Here is a 23,594-nt window from a genome sequence, read left to right on the forward strand (position 1 = left end):
AAACTGGTCTAATGAACTTACGTCCGGAAATGCGTGGTTTCCATGCTAGAGACCATTTATTTAATCATACATTGCTAGAAAGACTGCGCTCTAATACGCGCTGTACCATGCAGCCACAGTTACAGTATGCCCGCTTGCTTCCTAGAGGGTGACACTGTTCCTCATACATCATGTCCCAGCGCACTCTCCTGCCATAGTCACTGGTAATGTGTCAGATTCACTTGCTGACTCACCTTGTAGTGGGTGTGATACAGTGTTGTACACAATGGAGCTTGCCGACATAGTGTTTACTTACGGAAAGACTAATGGCAACGGGTGGCGGTATATGTAAACAGTGCTCCATGGCTATTGTTAATTAGAGGAAGCGCCATGTTGAGCGTTGTAGCCGTTGATGTTGAAACTACACAATTTCCAATGGCACCAACGTAGTGCTTCGCAACGTCATCTCCAGGCAAAGTACTCTGTCATTTATTATTGTATATCACATGGGTCAGTATTTATTGTGTGTTCTTGTATCAACGTAGTTAATTTACTTTCGTATATTTAGGGTTATTGACCCAAGCTGTATTGTATGTGATAGGTTCTTGAGTTCAAATGGCTCTGAGCACTATGGGACTTAACATCTATGGTAATCAGTCCCCTAGAACTTAGAACTACTTAAACCTAACTAACCTAAAGACAGCACACAACACCCAGCCATCACGAGGCAGAGAAAATCACAGACCCCGCCGGGAACCGAACCCGGGAACCCGGGCGTGGGAAGCGAGAACGCTACCGCACGACCACGAGATGCGGGCATAGGTTCTTGGGACAAATCATAAAGTTACCTTAGCGTCACAATATTAAAGAGAAAATTAATTTATTTCCTTAACGAAGATTATCAGAAAATTGCTTCTTCTTGAAAAGGTACGTTGCGATTCAATTTAGTTATAAAGGGCCACAAATTTACCAGTTGCATTACGTTGTGATAGAATTATTTTATCATGTAAAGTCTACTGGTAATCTGAAAGTAAATTACTTTAGATTATTATTCAATACACATTCCAGAGAAACATTTAATAATATGTTCTGCATTTCATTGTTTGCATATTGTAGATAGTGTACGTTCATACATGTGTACTTGTGTTTATGGGACTTTGTAACAGCATGGTCGATAGGGAGTAGTTCTTGAGTGTAATTGATGATGTGAGTTGTAAAGTGTTTTCTCATTAATGCTTAATGCCATTGATTTACTGTAAGAAAGTAGAGTTTTACGAAATATGTTTTGTAGAATTGTAACTGTGTATTTAAGTAACGAAACTTTCTAACATATGTTTGTTTATGTAAAGGAAATAATAATGTAAAAACTGGTTCATACTTAGGAACTTGCAATGTACAATGAAAAAGACATGGTACTTCTCCTCCACAACCGAAGTGAGTTGGCGCGCACCAGAAGATGGAATTGACGCTCAGTCTGGGTGACAGGTGAGAGAGCACAGTAGCAGTCAGTAGCCAGCAACCAACAAGTCAACAGCGCAGGTGCCGATCGAGGCATACAGTATCTAATTGTGGTTGTAAAATGCTGCTCTCGCATTGGGAATGGCTGTAAAAATGATATTTACGTCGCCAAGAAGAACTAAATAGAGCATATTACTGCCAAAGGAGAGATCAGGCAGCCGCCACGTGCTCGCCGCCACTATTGCACCACCACATCATCAGATTCGAGACTTTATAACTGTATATCAGTATGTATCTGTGTGAATTAATTTGCAATAATAATGCAACTAGTACTAAACTTTGTGTTCTAACCATGAACTGTTTCCTTTCATGGTACCCATAAGGGTCCTCTCCTCATAATGACCAATATCCGAGCACCCTGTGTGTGAAAAAATGATAATCATCTGTGTTATCTAACAATGCATAGTTCTGAATGAAAATATATATAGATGTGAGTAGTTAGATTATTAATTTCAGTGATATAAAGGGAGAGATCTCCAACGTGTTTCGGTTTGCTTCCATTTTACAAATATCGTTGTTTTAATGTTCAGCAGTACAAAAATTGTCAGTGAAAATCACTTGCTTCACAAATGGTGTTATAAAGCATTTGGTCTTGAAGTTAATTGAAGTTGAACCTTTTCTTGAAGTCATTTTTGTAGTTGTAGAGAGTATTGTCAGTTCAAATAATGTTAAAACTTTGCAATATGGATGATTTTAAGTGGGCCAGTAACGCAGCTTTTATCATAATGCGAAATGTTTCTGAAAAGTGTGTAGAGTTTGCGTATATAAAGAAAGTATAGTTTGTGCCCGTCCCCCCCCCCCCCCCCCCCCCCACCAGCCCCCATGCTGATCACTTCGTCAAGTTTGCATTTCGTAAGGGACAGTAGCATTTTTAAAAACATTGTTTGTTACGCAATGTAACTTCCTTCATGTACGAGTAACTATAATAAATCCAGATGTTTAAACTGTCTGTTTTACTTCAAGCTTCCCAGGGCATATTCAGATGCATCTGCCAAAAGATTATGAAAATTATATGAGGTACTGCTTAACATTGCGTTCGTTTCCATGAAGCCGTACTGTGCGACTTTTTTCCGTTGTGTCAGGGTTAAGAAATTGTTTTACTTATTTTCAGGCAGAAATTGCTCTTATTTTAATTAACCACAGTGTGCCCATTGCACTTATGAGTTGCGACACCATCACCAATGGATGTGATAAATAGCAATAGGGATTGGTAGTTAAATACACTGAGGCGACAAAAGTCATGTGATAGTGTACACAAGATATAAAAGGCCAGTGCTTTAGCGGAGCTGTCATTTGTACTCAGGTGATTCATATGAAAAAGTGCCGACGTGATTATGGCCGCACGACGGGAAATAACAGGCTTTGAACGCGGAATGGCAGCTAGAGCTAGACGAATGGGACGTCGTTTGAGAATTCAGTATTCAACGATGTTCAGGGTCAAGAGTGTGCCGAGAATACCAATATTCAGACATTGCCTCTCACCACAAGCAACGCAGTGCCCGAGGGCCTTCACTTAACGACAGAGAGAAGCCGAGTTTGCATAGAGTTGTCGGTGCTAACAGACAGGCGACACTGCGAATACATCTGTTAACAACACATCGACTGCAGCGCCTCTCCTAGGCTCGTGACCATATCGGTTGGGCGCCAAACGACTGGAAAACCATGGCCTTGTCAGCTGAGTCCTCATTTCAGTTGGTAATAGCTGATGGTAGGGTTCGATTGCGGCGCAGACCCTACGAAGCCATGGACCCAAATTGTCAAGAAGGCACAGTGCAAGCTGGCCGTGGCTCAATAATCCTGTGGGCCGAACCGATCATTGACTGGAATTGGTTATGTTGGAGACCATTTGCAGCCATTCACGTTCCCAAACAACGATGGAATTTTTATGGACAATGAGCAATGTCACCGGGTCATAACTGTTCGCGATTGGTTTGAAGCATCGCGGAGAGATCGCGCGGTTAGAGGCACCATGACACTGATTACGCGGCCCCTCCCGCCGGAGGTACGAGTCCTCCCTCGGGCATGGGCGTGTGTGTTGTTCTTAGCATAAGTTAGTTTAAGTGGTGCGTCACTCTAGGAACCGATGAACGCAGCAGTTTGGTCCCGTAGGAATTCATACATATTTGAACCTTCTTGATTGGTTTGCAGAACATGCTAGGCTGTTCTAGCGAATGGTTTCGGCACCCAGATCGTTCGAAATAAGACATATTGAACATTTATGGGAAATAATCCAGATGTCAATTCGTGCACAGAACCTGAACCGGCAATACACTCGCATTCATGGACGGATATAGTGACAGTTTGGCTCAGTATTTCTGCAGCGGACTTCCAACGACTTTTTGAGTCCATGCCACGTCGAGTTACTGCACTACGCCTGGCAAAAGGAGGTCCGACACGACAGTGGGAGGTATACCAATGGCTTTTGTCACCTCAGTGTGTATTAAAGGCCCATTTTTGCCAGTTTTTTTTCACCAGAGACGCAGATCAACATCACTAGTTTACCGTAGCTCACTCCATGCTACCAGAAATTAAAACACAGCGGGCAGATCATACGGTGTCTCAAGGTATTAGCGTGACGTTGAGACGTAGCGCCGTATACCTATCCTACCTTGGAGGAGGTTAAGTGGGAGATGCGTCTCAGAGCTGGATAGTGACAGATGGTGACGCGAGACTGGACGCGCACGTAGTTTATGTATCAGCCGATAGGGGACAGTATTGTGCCAATTAGAGTGCACTAAAGTAATAGAAGGTTTTTCATAAACTCTTCTAGTATTTTCATAAAGTGTTGTTATGTTTTTTTGTGTATGTAAAATGTTATAAATGTGTTTTAGCAATATGAATGATGCGTGAGCGTGGTTTAAGGTTAATATGAAGATAATTGTTTAACGAGTTACATAGTGGGATTTAGTGTGGGAACATTTCGAAGAAGTATGGATATGGACAAAGGGGATTTTTGTAGAATAGATTTGTAAAGTACGTTTATGGTAAAGGGAAAGTTAATTCAGGTATAAATAACAATATTAAATAACTTTATGCATAAACAAAACTTAAGCATATTAGATAATTACGTCGGTAAAAGGTGTAGTCATTAGATTTACTATTTTGCGATTGGTTATTGATGAAAAGCGCGGACTGACGCGGGAGAATGTTGTTTTGCTATTGGCTGTTGAGTAAACTGACCAATGGTAAAGCAATATTCTTCGCGCGCCTTTCTCTGCTGGTAGAGAAGACTTAGAGTATTCTAGGGAAGAGTCGAAGCCTACCAATGAAACAGATCGGACATGTGTAGTAGTAGTTCCGATGGAAATGATAAGTTGCCGGATCTACCAGTGTTTCATACATCAAAAGTGTTGAAAAGTGACGGCATAATTATTTCGATGTGTGTGTAGAAATTTCGGAATTTTTAAGTGAATTTTGTGACGAGAAAAGACATATATTCTGCGTGGCGTATTGAGCAGGTCGGTGGCTAAAAACTGTGACTGCATTTTGTACCGACAGACTTAATATTTGTCGAGCATTCTCAATCAAAAACCATCCGTATTTTTGTAACTATTACGTTTTCGGGAAATGCAGCACCATAAACTTGCTAAAGTGAGTGAAAGGGATTATGAGTGACTGTGTTAAGACTAGCACAGGCTGGGCAGTGATACTTGTTCACCTAAGTTTCAGAATATGTTAATTGAGGACAAAATTTCCAACCTTTCATTTCGTGTGAAAACTTTCCCCCGGAACGTAGATTAGTGACTTTAATTTGTAAGTAGGCTCTTTAGGTTCTTATATTGGTAACGCCAACGCCACGTAGCGCGCTATATGAAAATCACTGACTGTGCTGTGTGCAGTTTGTGGCTAGTTTGCATTCTTGTCTGCCATTGTAGTGTTGGTCAGCTGGATGTTAACAGCGCGTAGCGTTACGCAGTTGGAGGTGAGCCGCCAGCAGTGTTGGATGTTGGGAAGTGAGATGGCGGAATTTTTGAGAGCGGATGATCTGCACGTGTGTCCATCAGAAACAGTACATTTGTAAGAATGGATGCCATGAACTGTTATATATATTATGACTTTTGAACACTATTAAGGTAAATACATTGTTTGTTGTATATAAAAATCTTTCATTTGCTAACTATGCCTATCAGTAGTTAGTGCCTTCAGTAGTTTGAATCTTTTACTCAGCTGACAGTAGTGGCGCTCGCTGTATTGCAGTAGTTCGAGTTACGCAGATTTTTGTGAGGTAAGGTATAGGTGAAGTGAGTGAAAGGTATAGGTTAATGTTAGTCAGGGCCATTCTTTTGTAGGGATTATTGAAAGTCAGATTGTGTTGCGCTAAAAATATTGTGTGTCAGTTTAGTGTTGATCAGAATAGGTAAAGAGTGAAATGTCTGAGTACGTTCAGTTCTGCTCAGCTGTTTGAAAATCAAATAACGTAAGAGTTTTATCAGCACAGTAATACATTAAGTTTTCTAAGGGGACGTTTCAAATTGCAACCTGGTTCACGTCGAAGTACAGCAGGTTTCGCTCGGTCTCCCTACTGATGATATGCTGAGACAATGTTCACAGGTAGGTGCAGGTTCGTCGTAAAGTGACGGAAGGAAACGCGCCGCCGCAACGTCTCCTGGTGGTGGTTAACTTTTTGTTGGGCGTGCCATGTGCCACTGAGGCAGGCGTCCGTTGCAATAAAACGAGTAAGTAAATAGAGAGGAAAAAGTTGTATTTTACGATAAACTGTACATGTAATTTATTGGCTAAGACAGGCAGAGAGGAAGGTGGTAGAGGGGGCAGAAGGCAGCGTGGCTCAGTTGGCAGGCTTCTGGACGGCAGACTGGATGGAGTTCTGCAGGTTGGCCGCTGCCTGCTTCGTCTTCTCGGCGGCCTCCTGCAGCGCCGACTGCACCGGACCCCACGCGTCCTGCGCCGCCGCCTGCGTCTTGCTCGCGATGTCCTGCCACTGCAAGCACACAAGAGGCGTGTCACCAGGGGGCAACATCCTAAAACTGCCATTATCGGTATACCTGATCCGCCAGGTTTCAGGACGTGTCGTCTCCCAATAAATAAATACGAGTTATTTATAATCCGTCTTGATTGCAAAAATGTTTATTCACATGACTGGTTTCGGTTCCTCTAGAACCATCTTCAGATCTGAAATGACGGTGATACTAATTGTTGTGTACATAGTCCCGCGTAGTCAGCGTGTACACAACTATCCCAACAGAGCGCACCCCGCTAAGCACAACAGCGCTGGCGCAGCGCTCGTCCGTCTCCGCACTACGAGATGGCGCTGTCATAGAGACGGACCAAATTCTGCTTCCGCCGATCCGCGTATTAATATGTAGCGCAGCCAATAAGATTGCTGCTAACGTAGAACCTTTTCTCCTCGTGAATCACACTCGCGCAGTGATACATGAATGCACGAGGTATTATAAGGAATGTACAGACCTCCGATTAGTCAGTCTGCATTTATCTGCACCCGTCTGTACCAGTCTGCATTAGTCTGTACCAGTCTACAGTCAAGTTTCAGTCTGCACCTAAGAGGATTATCGTATTCCTGTACATAGCCATGAAGATCAATGTATAGACACTTTGTCAAGTATCAGAGATATGTGAGAATAAGATTAACGTACCGAGACCAAAGGAACTTCAGATTGTCAATTGTAAATAGCATACAGAACCAAGTTAAGTAATTTTTATGCTTGTTATTATTTTAATAAATGTGTGTGAAAATTAAGTTCCGTTTCAAGTTGGTCACCGTCAATCTGCTACTCTAAGCGTGCAAGTGGCATTTCTATCGTCTCACTTAACAGCAGAAGATAAACACGCCACGATAAGACCACGAGACATATTGCTGACACTCGACTACTTCGTTAGAGCGACAAGTCAAATAATTTGATGGTGTGTGTACCGAAGGTCTTACAGTACGCACACCAGACTAATTAACTATTTCACAAATGCAAACCTGTTTCGTCCTATCCGATCATCAAATGTACCAGAACGTACCTGCAACTTCGGTTACAGGAGTAACCCATTCACTCACTGCAATCTTCACATGCTGCGTCACATTAAACTGGTTGGCAGAATGCACGTCATTTATATGAATTATAAAACTCTTAAGGACAATTGGTGTCTGGTACATTTGTTACATTACATATGCGCATACTATATTAAGTAGATTTTTCAAATTTGCTTCTATCTCTAAAAATACTTAGTTAAGATCTGTAGTTGTCAAGGTTAAAACATTTTTGGGATCAAGATGGATTATCAGTAACATTGTATAACCAGTAATTGCGATATCCCTTCAGAAATTATGTCAGATTTTGCAAATAATAGTGGCCTGAATTAGAGGATACGCTTGGACGTATAACCACATCCCACCACGCTCACAACGCTTGTACGCCCACCATATGATTCACACCGTTTCAGAATGTAGTGCGGACTGTGTCAGTGTGAGTGGAGTAGTACGGTACTCACATTGGAGCAGCGGGTCTTCATTGTGGAAAGTTGCATGACAACAAAGTCGTGGAAACGGTGAGGTCAGTTGTTTGCTGAGAAGATTAATGGTGTGAAATGAGTGCCATGGCGTCAGACAGGATATGTTTTGAACAAGTCAAACAACATTCCGAAACGTGCCGCACATCAGAAAATGTGGCTGCAGTACACCAGAAACTGCTTCAGAATCTACTAATCAACCCGACGCCTGTCGCAAGAGACGGCCATATCAAGGCGATTGTAACTGCCATTTGGTTACTTGTCGCACGGGATTAGCCGAGCGGTCTTGGGCGCTACAGTCATGGACTGTGCAGCTGATCCCGGCGGAGGTTTGAGTCATACCTCGGGCAAGAGTGTGTGTGTTTGTCCTTAGAATAATTTAGCTTAAGTAGTGTGTAAGCATAGGAACTGATGACATTAGCAGTTAAGTCCCATAAGATTTCACACTCACACAATTTGCTTTCTTTACAATTTGTACAGAAACCAAATGGCAGTCATAAGAGTGAGGGGCATGAAAGGGAATCAGTGCTTGGCAAAGGAGTGAGACAGGGTTGTAGCCTATCCCCGATGTTATTCAATCTGTATATTGAGCAAGCATTAAAGGAAACAAAAGAAAAATTCGGAGTAGGAATTAAAATCCCAGGAGAAGAAATAAAAACTTTGAGGTTCGCCGATGACATTGTAATTCTGTCAGAGACAGCAAAGGACCTGGAAGAGCAGCTGAACGGAATGGACAGTGTCTTGAAAGAAGGTTATAAGATGAACATCAACAAAAGCAAAACGAGGATAATGGAATGTAGTCGAATCGGGTGATGCTGAGGGAATTAGATTAGGAAATGAGGTACTTAAAGTAGTAAAGGAGTTTTGCTATTTGGGGAGCAAAATTACTGATGATGGTCGAAGTAGAGAGGATATAAAATGTAGACTGGCAATGGGAAGGAAAGCGTTTCTGAAGAAGAAAAATTTGTTAACATCGAGTATAGATTTATGTATCAGGAAGTCGTTTCTGAAAGTATTTGTATGGAGTGTAGCCATGTATGGAAGTGAAACATGGGCGATAAATAGTTTGGACAAGAAGAGAATAGAAGCTTTCGAAATGTGGTGCTACAGAAAAATGCCGAAGATTTGATGGTAGATCACATAACTAATGTGGAGGTATTGAACGGAATTGGGGAGAAGAGAAATTCGTGGCACAACTTGACTAGAAGAAGGGATCGCTTGGTAGGACATATTCTGAGGCATCTAGGGATCAGCAATTTAGTATTGGAGGGCAGTGTGGAGGGTAAAAAACATAGAGGAAGGCCAAGAGATGAATACACTAAACAGATTCAGAAGGACGTAGGTTGCAGTAGGTACTGGGAGATGAAGAAGCTTGCACAGGATAGAGTAGCATGGAGAGCTGCATCAAACCAATCTTAGGACTGAAGACCACAACAACATTTTGCTGTGCGTATTCCCATGTGAGACTGATTTGGTGTGTGCGTGCTTTGCACAACATCAACATGCGGGCGAATACTCCACCTGGATCTGCACATGCAACCCTACTGGGTGTCTGTTGTTCATGCATTAAAAGCAGTAGATGCCACTCAGCACCTTCAGTTTCGTGGGTGGCTGTTCACTGAGACAGCAATGAATGCCTCGGGCATGGCTCTGTTATTTATGTTTGACGAAGTCTGGTTTCACCTGAGTGGTCATCTCAAGTCACAGAATCACAGGTTCCAGGTAGCATGGAATCCGCATTTAATTCCACGAAACACCATTGCGTGATCAGCAGCTTGCGGTTTGGTGTGCAGCGTGTGCACGCTGCATTATTGGACGAATTTTCTTTTATCAGACGCTGACTTCGGCGCGTTACATTGCCAACAGGTTGAAAGCGTTTGTGCAAGCATTAACGGAGGAGGAAAAGACCTACAGTGATTTCCAACAGGATGGGGCAACTGCCCATACAGCCAACCGAATCTTGGAGCAAATTTACACCGTCTTCACGCCTGACAGTTGTTAGCAGAGGTTAGCTTTCTGCGGCCCTAGCTGGCCACTAGGTTCACCTTATCTGCCAGTGTAGTATTCAAGAACTCCAGCAGAACATTCCGGATGAGATTGCAGCAATTACAGCAGTCCAGTATCCTACCGCCTTCAGCAACTTGCTGATCAGGGCCCAAAAGTGCCAAAAGATGAATGGTGCTCACTTTCAGCATCAACTATGTCAGGTTAGTACTGTATTTCGTTTCCTGTGCTGTGTTTCTTTGTACCCTGGAACTCATTTTCTCTGGGCCTCTTTTATTTGTCTCGCCCTGTATGAGAACGTGCTGAAAAATAATGCGTCCGAATTTCTTATGTGAAAACTCTTTTCGTTTTCAAGTAAAATACATCTTATTTCTTGATGTCTACGTATTTGCAGTCCTCTGTCCTAGCTGTACCGTGTAACGAGAGATCAAAAATGAGCTCCGTATATTCACTTAAAACTAGCCAGCGAGTTCTCTGTCGTCATCTCCGAACTCGCCGTCTTCGTGTGCCCGTAGATTCGACTCCTGAGTTTCCGCCGCAACCCACTATTCTCCTGATTTTGCTGTCAGATTCAGGTGGACTCGACTCGCTCAGAAAGGAGAGCGAATACACTCGCGGCATTCCCATTACTTACGTAAAACAATGTGCCGTACTCGAGTTTCGCATTCGAAAAGTTCGTCCATATATGGGGCATCCTATCCTTCAGACGACACACGAGCGCTTCAACAATCCGACGCCTTGGGTCCACTGCCGTCGATCGTCCTCAATACATCCCAGACTTGGCCCCATTCAATTTTCATCTGTTTCCAAAACTCAAAGAACATTTTAGAGAGCTTCACTTTGATACTGATGAAAGCAGTGGAAGCAGAGGTGAGGTTGTGGCTTTGTCAAAAAAGACAGATAGTCTACAGAAACTGGTCTCTAGTTGGGAGAAACCTGTTCGTCGCCAGAGCGCTTATGTTTAGAAATAAGTATGTAGAACAAAGATGTAAAATGTTAATAACATTTCCTGTTATTTAAAATACTTTAAGAATTTTCACATAAAAATTCGGAGACATTATTTTTCACTACGCCTTCCTATAACAAGGAATATACTAAACTTATAGTATCTCGAAGGGGTGACAGATGTCCACTAAATAGTTCTGTGCAGATAGATGACGCTGATACCTATCAAGTAAGCATATTTGATTGTGGTATGCAAAGTACATCTTCCTACGTTATTCGTATGATTATGGTCATAGCCGTTATTTCTGTTAATGGTCTAAATTACATCTGAAGAAAGACAGTCTTCCACCGGACTGTAAATAAAATGCTTTATTCCGTACTACTAGTTTCCGACATGGCCCATTGTTTAAGCTCCATCGGTAGCAACGAGGACGACGTATCCGCATCTGTTGCTACAGATGCGTCAGAAAATGTGCCATGCCGGAAACTAGTAGGGCACAGTAAAACATTTTCAAATTCAGCCTGGTCGAATAATGTCTGTCTGCATATTTATCCAGGCTGTGGTGCCGATCCAGAAGAAAATGATTATGATCAAATCCGCTGTATTAACCAGTTGGGAAATAAAGGTAGAAAATAATCCCAGGATATATTTTTGTTCACATAACAATAATATTAGGCTGACACTGAAATTTAAAAGTCTGAAATCTAAAAATATAATCTCTTGGATATCAACAAATATAAGTTAAAAAGGTACAATCGAACAAAACTCAAAGTAGAGAAACAGAATATAAACTTAAAAAAACTTGTTCAGCTTTGAAACTTCCTGACAGATCAAAACTATGGCCCTGACCGGAATTCGAACCTAAAACCTATGCCTTTTGCGGACAAGTGCTCTACAGACATTAAAAAAATACTGTTTTTTTTTGTGATCTCTCATGTCCCTGATAGCCCATACATTCGCATTTTCCCCCAAAAATTCTCATCTGATCATGTTAATGTATTTCCTGCGTTATTTGCATGCCTTGTTTTCTCATTAACGACTGACGTGACTGAAGGTCAAGTAACGTATTTTGTAACCAACACTTTTTGAGGTTTTTTGTGTAAAATTCATTCCAGCTTCAACATTCTATTAGGTAACTGTTAGAAACCTCCCAGAATTAACCTTAGCACCATGGGACTGGAACCAAGACAGAATTCGCCTTTCCAGATTGATACCTTAGTATGCAGCCTTGCCAACAGGATGTGTGTCTTTATGACTGCATGCTGCGTTGTTTACATCCAGTTGGGAGCGAGTAGTTGCCAACTTCTGGAGAGGACGTTTTCTTGACATTGGAGATTTGATGAAATTTTTTCATTTCTTATATAGACAAATGGAATTTTCTTCTAAATTTACAGTATTTCCCATCGCAAATGGCAATGCTAAATCTGTGGTTTTATAGAACCACAGGCAATAATTTCTAGAAATGCTTCAGAATTCTGAAACGGATGAAATGTGTGTATCTCATATTGCAGGAGTGGGTTATTTCACTGATCGAAACTAATGTAGCAACAGACAGATATTTATTGAAGTGGCGTACCAACTGTCAATAGAACATGACAAAGAAAGACAATGAATAGCTCTGCCTCCATTTTCCATCCTTAGAACTCCATACCATTCCCACCAGCTCCGTGCGACCAATACATTTTTCTGTTATAAATGTGAAATGAGCCTTTCTTGGACTGTTTCTCATATTTAACTCAGCACGTTCATTACATACACTTCCCATGGCGAGACAGAAACAAACCTATCTCCGGATAGTCCACTCAAACCATCACCACCAATGACGAATAGTATAGTTGCCTCAGGACGACTGACAGGAATTTTCAAAAGTAGTGTATGAAACACGCTGGGTAGTCTGGCATCAGTATTGCCATAGGTGGTAGACATGGGCCCTACGGCAGAGTCAGAGTGTGTAGTAGCCGGAGGACGCTAGAATTTTGGTAAAACTATAGACATTTAATTTGCTCAAATGGACCACAGTATCTCTTTGGAGTGTATCATGACGTCATGCACTGTGTCTTTTGACCTTTCGTAGGGCATAACAGATCCTCGAGGGATTTTTCTGAAGCTCTCCAATGTAACGACAGAACACCTAGATCAGGATGACGATTGCTGTGACCGGTGGGTCACATTCTTGAGTATAAATACTTGCAGAGAGGCCGGCAACTCACCTGGTGTCCAACGTTGTTGAGTGCCGACTGGAGAGAGTTGAGCTGTTCTTCCAGGTTGAGGGACGTGGCGGCGTCGTGGATGCTGTTGTTCAGGTTTCGCGCAAAGGCGTTCAGCTGTTCCGACACGGTGCCCTGGTGCTTCTCGGCCTGCGAAAGACAAAAGCCTTCTAAAAGAAATGCACAGTGTTTGGTGGATACATAAATTCGTAATGTGAGACGTAGGAAACCAGTCAAAAAAGTTTAATCAGACTCTACCACTTAATGTGATGTTGTCAAAGGATATCTGAATTTAGTACAGTGTCATAATGTTTTTCTTAACGATGGACTGAACACTTCACAGACAACAGTAATTCAAACGAAACTGATGTTCCAGTAATGTTTTCGTAGTTGTTTGTACACAGTCTAAACAAACGTAGAACTATTCGTTTGCAATTTTTTCAATGTTCCGATTGTGAACAGAGGTGGTTTACAATATAGTATTATTTGACACAGAAGAGTAAAAATAATGCAGTTTAACGCCTGCTTTGCCTATTATACCTGCCAATAAGTACCAGTAATATTTTCGTGGTTGTTTGTACACAGTCTAAACAAACGTAGAACTATTCATTTGCAAATTTTTCAATGTTTCGATAGTGAACAGAGGTGGTCTACAATATAGTATTATTTGACATCGAAGAGTGAAAATAATGCAGTTTTACGCCTGCCTTGCATACTATACCTGCCAATAAGGCAGCCAGTAATCCCTCTTCATAAACCCTTCAACAGGGCAGTTATAGCAACATCACCCGCCAACGTTCGTTTCTCAATACCTGCCAAACCTTACGAGTCCCTGGAGCACAGGCAGTCAAAACATCTGCTGCATTGCTTGTCCTCTTAAGACTGATTTTATTGTGAGCAGTTATGAGGACATCAGATGCTGTGAGCTGCTGACAAATAGTACGAGGTGCAATTAAAGGCCAGCTCTCTGTTTCGTCCGCTGTCTAGAGGGTTATTCATACAGAGTTGTGGGCATAATTATGCAAACACAAAAACACATTACCCTCCAAAATACGCTGTCGAAAAAACTCTGGCATTCAAACCAGCAACCAGTGGCCTCGGAATGAATAAATACAGGTCTTTTATGGTTTTTAAGTGAGTCGTATACTACCCTTCCTGCGAAATAGTGACAAGCTCAGCTAACTGTGGTGGAGGTGGATAACGATCACACACTCTTTTCTCCAAAGTTGACCGAAAAATCTCAAAAATATTGAGATCTGCTGTCTGTTGTGGCCAGGGGAGATCCTGGTGCTCAAGAAACCACCCCTGGACGATGCGAGCTGTGTGAACAAGACCCTATCGTCTTGGAACACAGCGTTATCATTGGGGGACAAACATTGTACCGTGCGATTTACTTGATCAGCCAAAATGGTCCCATAATCCTTGGCAAGAATAGATCTTACAGAGTAACCAAACTCATCTCATGATTCATTCTTGGCCCTTAAACTCGACCAAAAATTGTAAATAACGTGCAAGGTGCGGTTAATTTAAGTGATACATTAATTACAGTAAGTGATACACAGTTTTTCTTCCTATACTTTTATTCCAACACTGTAAATCTGATTTTTTTTTTTGCCTTTAGTTATCTGGGAGGTTGTAATCATTCAAGTGGCTGGTACTACTGGAAGGACACTACATACTTGTCGACCAACAAAGGGTGCAATAAACTAGCTTTGGGAATGATAGTGGAAAATGAAATGATCTTGTCGAGAACCAAGTTACAGTACACAAAGCACCTAGGAAGTTCACTTTACGTGGGAGACTCTGTTCATCACGATGTCACACAAAGCACAATGCGAAACTTGAGTCATCTCCTGTCTGCTTAAAATTTATCCCTTGGCTCTTGGGTTGCACTGGAGAACAACGTTAGTTTTCTGTGGACATCTCCCTCCCTTAGTGTACCATGACGGCGAGCGTCACTCACCTCCTGCTTGAGTGTGGAGGTGACCTCGGCGATCTTGGTCTTGAAGGCATTAGCCTGCTCGGTGAGCAGGTTGAGGGCCTCGTCCTGCGTTGGCAGGCCCAGTGTCTCCCGGAGCTCATGGGCGGCGTTGACGATCGTGTGGTTCAGTTGCTGCACCGTCTCTGCGATGTTCACCTGGCCAGCATCTGGTCGCGCCTGTGGACAGGTGATATGAGCGGTCAAAGAGCGGAAAGAATTCTTATGTTGCCGCGCAGTGTGACTTGGTGCGTTAAGTCAAAACAACAATTATTGTGGCTGTATGTATGAACTCGGGAGACCATACTAATCCTACGACTTATCTTAAAAAATGGTTCAAATGGCTCTGAGCACTATGGGACTCAACATCTTAGGTCATAAGTCCCCTAGAACTTAGAAATACTTAAACCTAACTAACCTAAGGACATCATACACACCCATACCCGAGGCAGGATTCGACTTATCTTAGAAGCTGAACCGAAGAAAAGCAAACCTCTGTTTATAGCTGTTGTTAATTTAGAGAAAGCTTTAGACCATACTAGCTGGAATGCATTCTTTTACATGCTGAAGGTAGCAAGAGTAAAATACAGTGAATGAAATGTTATCTACGACTTGTATAGAAGCCACTCTGCTGTCATAACAGTCGACGGAAATGAAAGAGAAGCAGTAGTTGAGAAGGGAGTGATATGATTGTAGTCTATCCCCTGTGTAATTCAATCCGTACATTGAGCAAGCACTAAAAACCAAAGACCAATTAGGAAAGGGAATTGCATTTCAGGGAGGGGAAATAAAAACAATGACTTTTGCTGATGACATTCTAATTCTGTCAAAGACGGCCAATAACTTGGAAGACTGTGTCCTGAAAAGAGTTTATAAAACAAATATCGACAAACGTAAACAAAAGGGCAATGCAATTTAGTCAAATTACATCAGGCGATGCTGATACAATTACATAAGGAAATGACACACTAAAAACAGTAGATCAGTTTTGCTTTTTAGGCAGCAAAATAACTGAGGTTGACCGAAGCAGAGAGGATAGAAAATGCAGAATGATAGTAGAAAAAACTCGTTTCTGAAAAAGAGGAATTTTTTAACATCGGGTATAAATGTGTTGGAGAGATCTTTGTATGGAGTTGAGGCTTGTACGAAAGTGAAACGTGAACAATAAGAAGCTCAGACAAGAAGAGAATTAAACCTTTTGAGATGTTGTGCCACAAAAGAATGTTGAAAATTAGACGGATAGATCGAATAATTCATGAGCAGGTGCTGAAGCGAATTGAGGAATAACAAATTTTTGCCTCAACTTGAGTAACAGCACGGATCCGTTGATCGCACACAATCAAATAAAACTCTATGGTTCCACGGGAACTTTTCAAGTCTAAAACATCTGTGCCTGGGTTTCAAGCAGGATACCCCGTTTCATTGGATGTTGAGGTGCTATTCCTATACAATTGGAAAGCCTCTGCAATACTTTTCGAGTTTTAGGGGGCATACCAAGTGCGAAAAACAATCCTATAACGTTCGAATACAGTACAGGTGGTGTGCTGTTTGACACGGTCACGTCGGTGAAATATCCAGGCATGTCGTTGTGAAAAGCAACTTGAAACGGAACGAGCACGTAAGATCGGTTATAGGGAACACGAGTGGTGCACTTCGATGTTGTTGGAGACTTACAGGAAAGTGTAGCTCATCTATAAAGGGGACCGCATACAGAACACTTGTGTGATCTATTCTTGAATTCCTCAAGTGTCTGGGATCTACAGCAGGTCGAATTAAAGGAAGACTTCCAAGCAAGTTAAAGGCACGCTTCTAGAATTGTTACCGCTAGGTTCAATCAACACTCGAATATTAGGAAAACACAATGTGAACTCAAAATACGGGTGGAGGAAGGCTTTTTTTTCGTGAAATACTTTCGAGAAAGTTTAGACAACGGTCATTTGCGACAGACTGCAGAACCATGCTACACCCACAAACATTCAGCGAAGACAAGATAAGAAAAATCGGGCTTTGCACGGACGCATATAGACAATTGTTCTGAGCTCGTTCCATTTACAAGGCGGGCAGGAAGGGGAATGACTTGTAGTAGTACAAACTATCCTCGGATATGCGCCGTATGGTGAATATGTATGCAGAAGTAAAATATTTGAGTTTGACAGTTGCTTGGAGAAAGTAGTGTTGATTTTCCAGTTAATTTTGACACTGATTGGGGCACAGGTAGATGTGTTATACATAAATCCCGAAAATATCCTATTTTCATTTTCTAATTAATTTTTTCTTTACATCATTGACGACTGAACTCAAGGAACCTTATAGTAACTCCGATAGCATTGGATTTCGTTTTTCAGTTTTGGAAGCTATTATCTTAATATTGGAAGTAATTGTTTTTTATTGTTACTACACTGTTAAACTTAAATAATAACTGTAAATAAGGTAAGATTGCTTTACTTTATGTATTTGTGGTGGTGTGCCTTTACCATCCTTTGATCCTTGAACTTACTCGTCCGACCAGTTACCAGAGGATTTATAGTTTTTAAAATTGTAGTGCCAACGGGGCATCGAATTCCGGACCTTTGGGTTGGTAGTTGGTTACTCACATGTTCTGCCACAGAATTATGCATTAAGGGATATAACGATAAAAAATAAAACGTCTGTCAAAGAATGCAGGGGATGTTTGTAAAAACTCTCAAAAGGAAAGTGGCGAAAGAGACGCAAATGTTATTTTATAAAGTAAGACGCCGGCCGGTGTGGCTGTGCGGTTCTAGGCGCTTCAGTCTGGAACCGAGTGACCGCTACGGTCGCAGGTTCGAATCCTGCCTCGGGCATGGATGTGTGTGATGTCCTTAGGTTAGTTAGGTTTAAGTAGTTCTATGTTATAGGGGACTGATGATCACAGATGTTAAGTCCCATAGTGCTCAGAGCCATTTGAACCATTACAGTAAGACATTTCCTCTTGTTGTAGGAGGAAGAATTTTGGTCTCGAAGCATGAAATATCTTAGGCAGTAGGAAACAACAAGAATGAAATTATTCAGATCTGTCAAGGGTTGCAGCAGAGGAAATCAAATCGGCAACAATTGCATAAGGGCAGAAAGGGGTGCCAAACATTAATAGAAAACGCTGCATAGGACAAAACTGAATGGAGGGAACAAGTTCTGCCAGTCTCAAAGTAAGCCTTCCTTCATAAAAATGTGAGGAGATCAGTGAGCAGTCTGAGGAAAAGATGATAAATCGGAAACAGGTTTCCTTAGCGCAAACGCGGAGAGTCAGAAAAAACAATAACTAAATTTATCTTGATCTACAATGAGTGGATTTCAGATTTACGGCAGTAATGGAGCTACAACCAACTGCAAATTTCTTTTTCGTGGGGGTGAAGCGCCGAGGAAAGGCCGTAAGTGTCGCAGTCGTAAGGGCATACGTCGTCAGGAATGCGAGAAGCCAGCCATATCGCAGCAGCAGTGGGTCTGCTTTCGCTCGTGACATAACAGCGGTGCCGGTCGCGCCTTGATCTTGAGCCGGCGCGAGGTCATCCTGGTATCGGTTATCGCGAGGTCAGAGTTCACCCGCTATCGGCCGTCTGTGTGGACACTTGGCCAACATCCGCCAAGTTGAGGGCCGCCTCCGATAGCTTCTGTTAAGGGAATACGTTACTGAGTAGCAACGTGGTGCGTCTTCACTCGCTCTGGATCCGAAGTTGCACAGTTGATGTTTTTAAAAATATAGGGCATCCGATATATCGATATTTAAAAAATGTCACTATCGAAAGGAAGTTACGATATTTTGAAAATAAAAGATATCGACGTACGGCCTATAAAAATGTCGGCTAAACATCGTGAATATACTGCCAGAGGTGTATATTAATGTGCAGTATTGATTTTTTTTTAAAGATATTCTGTACATCAAGAAGCTAGCAGCCTGCTTATCCCCCTTAGAGCAAGAACTGAAAGGGAAACGATGCACGTTCACGCTTGGCGAAAACCACTTTTTGAGCAACGGTAGCCGGCCGCTGTGGTTTAGCGGTTCTATGCACTTCAGTCCGGAACCGCGCTGCTACTACGGTTGCAGGTTCGAATCCTGCCTTGGGCATGGATGTGTGTAATGTCCTTAGGTTAGTTAGGTTTAGGTAGTTCTAAGTTCTATGGGACTGATGACATCAGATGCTAAGTCGCATAGTTCAGAGCCATTTGAACCATTTGTTTAATAACGGTAACTGTATGTAAGTGGCATAGTAAAAGGTGTCCGATGGGTCCAACGTTCGGTTTCGTTATATATCGGATTTTTCCGGGACGCTTCAAGTTGCTGTTTCTTGATTTCCGTAAACGCCAGCGGAGTAGTACTTGTGGTGTCAAAATTGCGTGGTGAAGTTAAACGTTGCAGTTTCTATTGATAACGCCGAACTCCGATTACGTCAGCGTTTCCCCTCACATGTCTCCATTCTCCGTAAAAACCAGTCATATTATTTAGATTTTTGTTCGTCATTCTCAGCACCTTTTTTGAAGAATGCCGATGTGAAGAAATACCACACTAGTTGCGTTAAAAATTGATTTTTAACGCAACTGGTGTACTATTTCTTCATATCAGAACACTATCAAAGAGTACTGGACATGATGAAGGCTCAAAAAGTAGTAGGACTCCTTCATACAGTGGTAATAAAATTTTGTTCTACAATTTCAAATATTTAGCGAAAATTGCGAAAAAGAATAATATAAAATTAAATAAAAATATCGATATCGGTATCGGTATCGGTATCGACATATCGAGCAGAAAATTATCGCCGGTATATATCGAAAGCATGTAAGCATATTTTGTCAAGAGCCCCATTCCAAAGTCTCGGGTGAGTGCTAGTCTTGCGGTAAAACGTCTGCACTGTACACAGCCTCGCCATGAAATCCTGGTGGTATATGGTCAAATGCAATGTTGCGACAATCTGTAGTGAAATGCTACCAACGAACTGACTAAGGCCGCACAGGCGTGGCTGACGGTGATCGGGAAGGAAAGCTATCGGCATAAACGACAGGAGACAATTTCAAGGCAATCGAGGAGCTTATACGGAGCAGTCACATATTTTCCAACTCTAAGGACGTTCACACAGCGATTCTATCACTAAGAGAGGGTACGATTGGTAGAACGTCTCGATCGTTGGTTACGCAACCTTGGTTACCATGTGAAACACATAGTAAAATATTTGTGCCACTTCGAAGTGTAGTATAGTCTTCAATAGAAGTAGCCTAGCTTGCCGTTGTTTTGTGTAACTATTTTAAGTCCCCTTGTGATAACAACCTGCTTGAATTCCGCTCCTACGAAGAAAGCTTTGTTAATTAATATTTAAAAAGGTGTGTGTCTTACTGGTCAACGATCTTGCCGCAGCGATGACACAGTTTCCTACACATCACCCAAGTTAAGCTCTGTCGGTCTAGGCTAGTACCTGGATGGGTGTCCCTACCGGTTTGCCGAGCGCTGTTGGCAAGCGGGTTTCACTCAACCTCTGTGAGACCAACTGAACAGCTGCTTGACTGAGAAGTAGCGGCTCCGGTCACTAAAAGGGACTTGAGAAGATGCGCACCAAATCACTAACTGAAAATTCGGAGAATGGATACTCCTTCATTTGATATACATTTGCAAATGGTTACACTAATAATTAAGAAAAAGCACGCTCATTTGCGTGACGCTATTCCTGTTCTCAGTACCTCTCACTTAACTTACATTATTTGGTAGCAAGAAATTTTTGAAGACCTGAATTTCGTAATTGCAGTATCTCCGCAGACAAGCTTAACTGCCATGGGAAAGTGTACAGTTATTACAGAAAGCTTGAAACGTTACTTAATGACAAGGAAAGGTGAATTTACATATTTAGTGCTGACAATGTAGTTATATTTGGATGAGAAGGGGTTTCTGGGTCTTGCAAAAAGTTCTAGACATCAAAAGTGGCTGCTCGCCAACACCGTTTCTGCTTTTTGTTGCACTTCTCATAATTAGTATCCAATGAAAGTAACATCTTTGCTAATTTTAGCATCACCGTTTCCAGATATATTTTCCCATATTTCGACAACTAATAGTATTGTTCGGTTTCTTCTGACGTTACGGTACTCATTTGATTTTAAACACTATAAGGCTAGAAAACTCCTATAGACTTCCAGTAATTATAAACTGAACGAGCGTTCCACAGAGCGTGACGCTATTTGCACAATTAAGTTCACTCAACACAAAAAATCGCGCACAGTAAGCAGTTTGATGTACGGAACTGAGCTGGAGAAGATATTCAAAATTAGCCAGAGACTATACAGCACAACCAGTCTGCGCAATAAAAATCTAATTTCAGTAGATCCGTTGATATACTGTGCAAAAGAACGGAGCCGCAAAATTACAGACCAATATCTTCAATCGGTTTCCATCAGAATACTTCAACATATTCTCAGTAGAAATACAGTAAGTTTCCTTGAGGGGGACAACTGTTCAAAAATCAGCACAATTTTAGAAAGCGTCGCTCGTGCGAAAGTCAGATTGCCCTTGCCTTATATGAGATCCAGCGAACCATGGATGAAAGGCAACAGGCCGTCTCCATATTCCTAGATTTCCGTAAAGCGTTTGATACGGTGCAACACTGCCGACTGTTCATGAAGTTACAAAGATACGGAATGGGCTCCCAGGAATGTGAGTGATTCAAAGATGGCTGTAAGACTTCTTAAGTAACAGAACTCAGTAAGTTGTACTGGTCGACGAGTGTTCGTCAGTGACTAGGGTATCGCCGGCCGGGGTGGCCGAGCGGTTCTAGGCACTTAAGTCTGGAACCGTGCGACCCCTACGGTCGCAGGTTCGAATCCTGCCTCGGGCATGGATGTGTATGTTGTCCTTAGGTTCATAGGTTTAAGTAGTTCTAAGTTCTAGGGGACTTACGACCTCAGAAGTTAGGTCCCATAGTGCTCAGAGCCATTTGAACCATTTTTGACACGGGTATCGTCAGGACTGCCCCAGGGAACTGTGCTAGGGCCGCTGATATTTTCTATATACATAAGTGGTCTGTCGGACAGGGTAAGCAGCATTGTGAGGTTGTTTGCTGACGAAGCTGTGGCGTATGAGAAGGCGTCGTTGGGTGACGCTAGGAGGATACAAGATGATTTAGACAAAATTGGTAGTTGGTGTGTTGAATGGCAGTTAGCTATAATTGTAGAAAAATGTAAGTTAACGAGGATAAATAGGAACAACAAACCCATAATGTTCGACTACAGCATTAGCAGTGTACAGATGGTTCAAATGGCTCTAAGCACTATGGGAATGAACATCTGATGTCATCAGCCCCTATATTTAGAGCTACTTAAGCCTAACAAACATAAGGACATCACACACATCCATGCCCAAGGCAGGATTCGAATCTACGACCATAGCAGTACTGCGGTTCCGGACTGAAGCGCCTAGAATCGCTCGGCCACAGCGGCCGGCAGTAATGTACAGCGTGACACAGTCTCGTCTATTAAATATCTAAGCGTAGCGTTGCAAAGCAAAATGTAATTTAATGAGATGCAAGTATTGTAGTGGGGAAGGCGAATGGTCGACTTCGATTTATTGGGAGAACTTAGGAAAGTTTGGTTCATCTGTAAAGGAGACGACTTAAAGGACACTAGTGTGACCTGTTCTTGAGTACTGTTCCAATGTTTGGGATCCGCTCTAAGTCTGATTAAAGTAAGACGTCGAAGCAATTCAGAGGCGGGCTGCTACATTTCATATTAGTAGTTTCGACCAACACGCAAGTATTTCGGAGACGCTTGGGGAACACAGATGGGTATTCCTGGAGAGCAGGTGACTATCTTTTTGAGAAGCACTACTGAGAAAATTTGGGGACCCAGGATTTGAGGCTGACTGCAGAACGATTCTACTGCCGCCAGCGTACATTTCACGATGATGAGATCAGAGAAACTAGGGCTCGTACGGAGACATATAGACAGTAGCTTTTCCTCGCTCTATTTGCAAGTGGAATAGGAAAGAAAATAACTAGTATTGGTACATAGTATCTTCCGTCACGCAACATATAGTGGCTTGCGGAGTACGTACGTAGATGTAGAACCTTATGTCTTATTTATGAATCGTCAACAATATTGCACAGTATTATCGACACTCTAGGAATCGCTGCAGACGTGTAGCAGATAGCTCACCTGGCAGGCGACGGCCAACATCAGGACAGCCAGCAGAGTCTTCATGGCGCTTGCGGTGGCGGCTTCTGCGGTCGTGTGGTCGTGGGGAGCGCTGAGTGCGTTGCAGCTGGCTGCGCCGCCCGCGCGCTATATAGACGGCTGTCGGCGCCGAACTTTGCTCCGACACACCACTCCCTCTCTCCCTCCCACCTCCCACTCTGCCTGACAGATGAGGGAAATGAGTCACGGTAAGGCGGATCTCCTCCACGGTCCTCTCCCACTGTCTCCGTGATACCCCCGCGTCTGCTTTCGCATTTTTCCATATGCTCGCCTGGCGGCGTTTCATTGCTGCGAGACCCCAGTCAGT

At 42.5% G+C, this 23,594-nt stretch overlaps 1 protein-coding gene across 1 annotated transcript; it reads right to left on the reverse strand.

The window, feature by feature from the left end:
• Positions 1–6,178: 6,178 nt before the first annotated feature.
• On the reverse strand, positions 6,179–23,375 carry LOC126284581 (apolipophorin-3b-like). Its single transcript, XM_049983602.1, has 4 exons — positions 23,249–23,375; positions 15,092–15,286; positions 13,132–13,278; positions 6,179–6,436 (listed from the first exon to the last, which is right to left on the reverse strand). The coding sequence occupies exons 1-4, from the start codon at positions 23,291–23,293 to the stop codon at positions 6,284–6,286; spliced, it is 540 nt and encodes a 179-aa protein (XP_049839559.1). The 5' UTR covers positions 23,294–23,375; the 3' UTR covers positions 6,179–6,283.
• Between the last annotated feature and the right edge of the window lie 219 nt (positions 23,376–23,594).

This window comes from Schistocerca gregaria, chromosome 8 (assembly GCF_023897955.1).
Source record: "Schistocerca gregaria isolate iqSchGreg1 chromosome 8, iqSchGreg1.2, whole genome shotgun sequence".
Taxonomy (NCBI): domain Eukaryota; kingdom Metazoa; phylum Arthropoda; class Insecta; order Orthoptera; family Acrididae; genus Schistocerca; species Schistocerca gregaria.